General features: G+C 31.5%; 1 protein-coding gene across 2 annotated transcripts in view; it reads right to left on the reverse strand.

The window, feature by feature from the left end:
* Positions 1-7,167, reverse strand: part of LOC143240332 (E3 ubiquitin-protein ligase RNF166-like) — a 29,585-nt gene extending 22,418 nt beyond the window's left edge. The window contains exons 1-2 of one of the 2 annotated variants that reach the window (XM_076482593.1): positions 7,056-7,167; positions 1,837-1,996 (exon numbers count right to left, since the gene is read on the reverse strand). In XM_076482593.1, the coding sequence (XP_076338708.1) occupies positions 1,837-1,996; positions 7,056-7,081 (186 nt within the window). In that variant the 5' untranslated portion in view covers positions 7,082-7,167. Of the gene's footprint in view, positions 1-1,836; positions 1,997-6,859 lie in introns of both variants that reach the window. The other variant, XM_076482592.1, reaches the window with a different exon arrangement.
* Positions 7,168-8,784: the final 1,617 nt, after the last annotated feature.

Raw genomic sequence — 8,784 nt, forward strand, 5'->3', positions numbered from 1 at the left:
CTTTATTTAACACTAATAATGCTTGAAATGTTACATTTGGGTATTTATTATAATTTTCTCAAGTTAAATAGAATATACTCACAGTCTGAAAACATGATGCTAAGACTTAATAAATAACACAAATGAACTTCCAATTCCTAACTCAACAATATAACCTTAACTTAAGACGTTAGGCAAAATAACCAGAAATAAAAACTAACTATACAAACTATCATAAAATCTACTTCTCTCTTTCCATATGTCAAAGCAAAATTGCACAGGTTATGACTTTTTGCAATGTTACATTCAAAATTTAATCAAACATCTTCATGTATATCAATAAACTTAGCATGAAAAGTTATTTTTCAAATGTTTATAAAAGTCTTAATTTCTTATTTTAAAATACTTAATCTTTATTTTTCTGTGTCATGTGATGCATCTCATCTCCAATTTTTCAATTTAAGAAATGTTTAACTTCAGTAACAGACTACCACAACTTTGAATCAATTATAAATACAAATCACACAAAATTCCAAACACAAACCTATATTCTGAGCCTCCTACCTTCCTTACTTGCTGATAATAAACAATTCTCAAACCTACAGGAAAACCATTCTCCTCTCTGGCTTACTTTACAGGGATAATGGACATGTTTATAATATAAAAAAGAAAATTCTCCTCTACATAAACTTTATAATGTTTATTTTTGGCTCTAAATATGATACATGATAGAATATGCTTGATTTGTGTTAAGCTGTTTTGTTGTTCTAATAATATAAAACATTTTACATTTTTTTAGCCTACTTGTAAAAAAAGGTACATTATCATAGTTTTGGGATATTCCATTATGGTAACTAACATATTTTTCTGTGTTTTAAAACATATATTTGAAAGCTACATGAATCATTTCTAAAAGAACCAGAATTTGTGAGATTTAATAAGACTTGTAGAAAAGACTTGTGAACCTAACCTGGGTAAGATAACATGTTTGAAATGACTCTAATGTCATAAATAAGGGTATCCTGATTACTTTTAAATGAGGACAAACAGCTCCTGTGTATAAGCAATACAATTATAAAATTAAACACATTTGAAATGGTTCACAGCTGAAGTTGCAAAGATAAATAAGTTGAAATTCTAATATAATTTATGCAATTTAAAAACAGTTGCAAAATGACACTTTTTACTTTTAGTTGATGATTTTGCTAAAGTCAGTGTTAGGGTAAAGAAACTATGAGACAGAATATAAAATTTTACCAAAAATTTCATGTTAATTCATGAGGTTCTACAGGCCATGCAAATGAAATATGAAACTGATAAATGCATAGTATTTTTATTCTTAACTTGAAAATAATTTTTCACAAAAACTGACTGTGTAAAGGATTAATAAATTAACATACCAATCTCTAGTAAAAATAATTAACTAAAAAGTCTGATTTTTGTGAACAAAAAAACTTGTTAACTTTTGAGTTATTTTTATACTGTAGTAGACAGGTAAACCAGATACATCAAGTTACATGTTGTCCTTAAATGTTATATGTTATGATATGAAACTGAAATAGTGAATAAATGTGACCATAATCTACAATTAACTAAAGTTCTCCACTAAAAGTTAGGTACAATGCTGGTGAAATATTTTATCACGTAATGCTTTGATTACTAAAATTGTTATGAAATTATGAAATTGTTATGAAATTAATAAAAATTATTATATAATTGAAAAGTATATAAAAACAAATACTGGTCATTCATAAACTAAGTACCTTGACAACTATCTAAACTCTATGCTCTTAAATAAATAGTATTTGGTCCTAAATATCTGAAAATTTCCAGGGAACAGTAAAGTAAATAACAAACCTTTTTATTGCAAGTGCCACATAATCCATTGTAAGTTGCAATTATGTTGTTAATGGCATGTGCTTTTGTTTTTTTTCCAGAGTCAAAAGATGCTTTGCACAAAGGACAGGTGGGTGTATTTCCTTCACACTCATCACTCACTAAGCATCTATCACAAAATCTGGAGGAAGAAGGAACAGACAATATAGAAAACATTACTTAATTGTTATGAAACTTTGAAAAACAAAGTATCTTCCAAATTTTAATTTTAATAAAAAAAACTGATATATTATGAAGTTACTTTTAGCAATACAAGCTATAAATACTAATAACTATGATAATGAATTTTATTTATTGAAGTGTAAGACAAACAAGCTTATCTGTATAAAATGGAGTAATCATTACAGAGGGAAAGGACATGACGTTTTCCAGGATAGAACTGTTTTGACCAAACAATCTCATGCATGTCCTACATATAGAAACTGTCCCCTCACTCTTTTGAAAATAATGTTAGACTACCACATCCATATAAAAGTAAAATTCACAAAATATGTCTTGCCTTTATCAATACAGACTCTGAATGTAAATAGAATGTCAATTTTTACATATCAATAATCTAAATAATACCTGGGAAATAAATTTTGTAATACCAAATAAAAGCAAAAAACTTTATCTAACAATTATCAAAAGGTATCATTAAAAAGAATCTTCAACAATAAAAAAATTTTTAAGAATGTACATGTTAGTATACATATGTGTGTGTGTATTAAAAGAGATTCATATACCTTACATTTTAGTCTCAAGTAGCTGTGAGTTTCGGTAAACTTTTCATCATGATTTGTCATATAAAACCTAAACAAAATATATGATTCATAAAACATGAATTGTGCACAAGTTTTTGTAATGGTATGTGTATATTCTGGATTTTTTTAAAGTTGTCAGCCTAGCATTTCTTCAATTACTGGATAAATCATTAGTTATACTTTTGATTTTTAAATGATAATAGGTGAATTGTGCTAATTTCAAAAGTACTTTTTTCTTGCTAATACAAAGCATTATTGTTCAACTTAAATAAAAAAAAAACATTTGAAAACTGCAGGTGCTTAAAACATTTTTAGGGATAAATAAATTGCCCATGGTGAAAGATTTGGATATAAATACACTTAAATGCAGGCTTTTTTTTTTGAGGAAGTATGCACCAGTACAGCACACCGGCACCATTTTTTCATATTGCAAAATGGGTGAAAAGTCACAAATGAATGTGTGAATTTTTCCCTTTGAACAAATCTTTTGCTCACAAAAAGACTAAAGAGACACTGAACTAGAAATGTTACAAATTAAAGTTTAAGTGTGTGAACACATACTACTTGTATGTTCATGTACGTGTGATCACCAGAGTAGCATGAGGTGTGAAGTGTCAGGTAGGAAACGCATGCAGTTAATATCAAACATCAATGGTCACCTGGTTTTAACATCTAAGAAAGGTGTCTGCTATCTTTCAATTTAACTGACAAGTTTTGAATGAATAGAGACAGGTGAGAGCTGGCCTGGGTGAATACAATACTGAGTTCAAAGAGACTGCTTGGGAGTGGAAAATAGACTGGACTGTACATTTATTGAAATATGTCACAAAGTGGACAATGACAATTAATATTAATCCATTTCAGCTGTTCCATATACATAATGTATACAAGGCCACTAGTATTTATAAAATTTAATGTACTGCAATGGCAGCACTAGGCATAGGGCACAAGCAGCTCAGAAGGCCCCTGACTGACAGGAATTTGTATTTTTTATTAGTACCTTATTTTTGCCTATTTTAGTACTGTAATCACTGGAAATCTAGAGATATTCTCCACACAATCAGTCTACAGCCCCTCTTAGAATTAACTGGGCATTTAAAAATTGTACCAGCAAAACCTCAGTAACCATTCACTGATTGGTTACTAAATGCATTTATAAACACAGTATAAATGAATCAGAGGTATTAGTTTATGAACAGAAATAACTTTATAATAATTGCATTGGTATGTGTTATATTCATGAATTTTTGTTTAATGAGAAAAAAATTCAATTATTTTTTTTGTAAAGCCCCAAAATATTCATGCTTAGGACCTCCAAAATGAAAGAACCACTCCTAGTTTCTTGAAAAATGATTAAGTATCACAATATTGGTTGATTAGACACAATTTACAATGTTTTAAGTTTACTATTTATCTCCAATGAACTATATGATATATTAACATGCCATCAAAAATAACAGCAAAAAGATTGTATCCATCTGTTTTGTATTAATGGATATAAAGGGAAATGGCTTTTAGTGAGAATTTGTTACAATCTACCAAATGATACTGATTAAATTAGTGAGAAACTTTGCAATGATATTAATATTTCAGCTGTGAATGAGGTCACAATTATGGGTGATTTTAATTTCAAACAAACACACACACACACATAAATATATATATATATATATAGGTATAGATATATTAGAGGAATACAAGAATCAAACCATAAGATAGAAAGGTTTCTGGAAACTCTCCAAGATGGCTTTTCTTACCAGTTAGTCAATAAATACTCCAGACACTGCTTTTTACATTATTGTTAATTTCAATATAAAAATGATCAAGAAGTTGGCAACTGAGGAACATCTGGCTGAAAGTGATCATTCCTCTATAAGGCTTGATGTTTCATAGTACATCAAGATAATAAATGATGATATTTTGGTTACAAATTTAAAAAAAAAATTTTTTTTGAAGGGATGCAACAAGAATAAGCTGTTATAACTTGGGCAGCTGAATTATTGGGAGACACTGAACACTTGGAAATTTTTAAATATTTAAAAATGCACATCTTCCTCACAGAAAGAAAAGGGTGGCTGGAAGTAAAAAGCAGGCTGACTCAAAAAGAGCATGAAAGATTAAATTAGAAAAAAAAACATCATAAATTTAAAAAATTTATATTGACTTGTATGACAGGGGATTTAGAAAATTAGAAAACATCAAGAAAGTTGGTAAAACAGCAAATTAGGACATCAAAAAGGATGCATGAGAAAATGCTGGCTTAAAATATAAAAAATTAACAGTAAGGATATTTTTATATATATTAAGAGTAAACAAAATGTTGGGATGTGGGTAGGGCACTTGACAGGTGATAAAAAAGGCTTGTATATAATGATTATGACATGGCTGAGTTATTAAACTTTACCTTCTCTTTGTTTTTGACCAATGAAGATTTAAGCAGTATTCTATATCTTGAACAGTTGAAACAAGATAAAAAAAATGACTGCAGTAATTCTGAGTTGGTTAAGAAAACACTGGGAAGCTTAGAGAACAATAAGACTTCTGGGCCAGATAATATTTCCCCAATGGTTTTAAATGAGGTTAAATAGTGGATATGCATGCCACTTACTAATATTTTTTGTCAGTCCTTGAATAATGGGCAGATACCAGAAGACTGGAAGTTGGCTAATGTAGCTCCTCTTTTCAAGGGAGGTGTGATAACAATTGTCCCAGTAACTGTCGACCCATTAGTCTTACATCAGTTGTGAGACAAGTTCTGGAAAGTCTGATTAAAAATGTTATGCAAAATCATTTAACACAGTTTAGAACTTTATTTGATGGTCAACATGGTTTTACTATGGGAAAATTTTGCCTTACAAATCTTTTGACAATTTGAAAAAGTTAACAGTTTATGTTGATGATAGTAAGGGTGTAGATTTGGTGTATCTAGATTTTCACAAAGGACTTGGTAAGGTGCCATATAAAGGATTGTTTTTATACATGTGGAGGATAAGTTAGCAAATTCAGTAGAAGAGTGGCTGAAAAGAAAAAAGCAGAGGGTTGTTGCAAATGGAGTTCAGTCAAATTAGATTAATGTCACAAGTGCAGTACCTAAGTGTCAATCTTAGGATCTTTTCTCTTTTTAAGTCAATAAATTACTTAAATTTGTAGCTGATATTAAAGTCATGGGTGTTGCTAGCTGTGGAAAGGATATTGCTGCTTTATAAAAAGATTTGGATAATTTACTGAGTTTGGCTGACAAATGGCAGATGGGTTTTAATTATAATAAATGCACGATAATGCATGTGGATTATCATAATTTGAATTAAAAGTATAATTTGGATATAAATAACCTTAACACTGTCATGAAAAATGGATCTTGATGTAATAACTGATCAGTCTCTTAAAGTCTTTCAAGCAGTTTGCTGTTACTGTTGGTAGGGCAAATAGGATTTTAGGTTGTATCTACAGAAATACTTAACACAAGTCTAAACAGATTATACTTTAATTGTACATGTCACTGGTTCAGCCATATTTGGAGTACAGTGCTCAGTTTTGGGTTCCTTACCTACGTTAAGTTGTTGGAAATGATTGAGAGAATGGTTACTAGAATAGTACCTGGGATGGAGGGGTTGTCATACAAGGAAAAGTTAAACTCTATCAAATTGTTTTCTCATGAAAAAAGAAGAGTAAGGGATCTCACTAGGTGTTTAAAATTGCAAAGGGAATTGGTAATACGGATTTTCTATATTTTTTTCCAAATTTAATAGTGAGATATATAGAAGATGGGGAAATAAATATAAATTTTAGTAGGATAGGTGTCATCTTCAGCTAAGACAGTTGTATTTTGTTAACATGGCGTTTGGCCTTTGAAATGGATTACCTTTGGAAGATGTGAAAGCAGCCATTTTAAGTGAGCTTGAGGGAAAGTTTAATTGATAAATATATAAACAATAAGGGCTGGTTTTAAGGATGTTACAATTTTATTTATCAACCGATTTAGTTTTGTTTAAAAGTTGTAATATACAAAATGAAGTAATATATACCCTGTTCTTCTACAATCTACATTATGTTGAAAGTATTATTTGATAATAATACTTCGCTTAAAAAAATGGAGTATAAAAACTAAAGTTTTCAATCTTAGCATTTAAAGAAAGTAAACTAGTTTGAGAGTTTCAGCCTACAATCTCTTAATTTCCTGATAGTTTATGATTAAAACAAGTTAAAAATAAAGTATACATTTCTTTTAACTTTGAACTTACACATGACCGCAACAAATATTCACTGGATTATCAAAAATTTCCTGGCACACAGGACAAGTAACAAAATCTAAGTTCGACAACACTTTTCCTGAGTCCAACTGTTTTGTACGATCACACATTTTATTTATCAATACGCCTATCCTTAAAAGTAAGTTTTAATATTAAACATAAAGCACAATATTTAAACAAGACTCACGACTTTGTTTCCGCGATTATTCTCATAGTCAATATGTAATACAATTAGTTAGTTATTGTGTTTTGAATGACGCAAAGTCAATCTCGAAACCAAAACCAAGTTTTCACCATCTGGTGATTTGATTTAAAGGTAAATTTGTTTGTTTGTTTTTGGAATTTCGCACAAAGCTACTCGAGGGCTATCTGTGCTAGCCGTCCCTAATTTAGTAGTGTAAGACTAGAGGGAAGGCAGCTAGTCATCACCACCCACCGCCAACTCTTGGGCTACTCTTTTACCAACGAATAGTGGGATTGACCGTCACATTATACACCCCCACGGCTGGGAGGGCAAGCATGTTTAGCGTGACGCGGGCGCGAACCCGCGACCCTCGGATTACGAGTCGCACGCCTTACGCGCTTGGCCATGCCAGGCCTTAAAGGTAAATGTATTTCTATTTTTTGAATTTCGCGTAAAGCTACTCGAGGGCTATCTGTGCTAGCCGTCCCTAATTTAGCAGTGTAACACTAGAGGGAAGGCAGCCAGTCATCACCACCCACCGCCAACTCTTGGGCTACTCTTTTACCAACGAATAGTGGGATTCACCGTAACATTATAACGCTCCCACGGCTGAAAGGGCGAGCATGTTTGGCGCGACTGGGATGCGAACCCGCGACCCTCAGATTACGAGTCGCACGCCTTAACACGCTTGGCCATGCCGGACCTTTATCGTCGGAACCTAATTGATGACTCGCTGTAAACTAGTTGCTAGCGGTAGTCGAGTAGAGTGTTTCATGGAAACAATAAGCTAGTTTTGAGTTTGTGAACATTTTTTAGCGTTATAAAATTACAGTAATGTCAAGGACTGATACTACTTAACCGTGAATTGGTGGCTAAAAGAAGAACCTTTAAAGCGAAAACAAGTTGTTCTTATATATTGGTTGTGGCTGCAGGTGAGCTATTACACAGTTCATTGCTGGAAAATCAGAAAATGATTTTTCCGAAATAAAATGAAGCATCCAACACCCAAATTATCAACTCAATTAGAATCAAGGAATAAGAATCGTAAGTATATTGAGACCTATTTGTTTTCTTGACTTGTGTGTATTAGAAATAAAGATTCCTTTGAGGCACAACTGCGACAGCATTTGGGAACAGGTTATTCCCAACATAAGGACTTTTTAAAGAGAAAGTTTAATGTACATACAGACTAACAAGGTAAGAAAAATAGAACAGAAATATCTTGCAAAGCAAGTTACTGCATTGTGCTTTATGAGAAGCACATACGATTGGAGAAAACTTTGTTGCAGCATTGTTGGTGTTTGTGAATTATGTGTTTGATAAATGTATTTAGGAAAACTTGCTCTTATGCAAATAAACACAACTTGTGAAAAAATATTCAATTACATTAACAACTTTATGAAAACATATTAAATTAGATGAGGAATATGTGTTGATGTGTGAAGTAACATTGCCAGAACAATGGTTGAGAAAACAACTGGTGTTGTAATACAGATTAAAACTGTGACACAGGACTGCACCAGTAGTGCATTTGTTCTCAACAAATGAACATTTGCTATTAAAAAGGTATCTACGCCTCTCAAAATGTAATGAATGGGGTAATGCAAATAATCAACTGTATTAAAACATGACCACTGAAATCCAGACTATTAAAATTTATGTGTAAAGAAATGTGTAGTTAGCACACAGTGCTATTTCTACATATAAAGCTGAGGTATTTGTCTTGAGATAA

The sequence above is a fragment of the Tachypleus tridentatus genome, chromosome 13, assembly GCF_004210375.1.
Source record: "Tachypleus tridentatus isolate NWPU-2018 chromosome 13, ASM421037v1, whole genome shotgun sequence".
NCBI lineage: Eukaryota > Metazoa > Arthropoda > Merostomata > Xiphosura > Limulidae > Tachypleus > Tachypleus tridentatus.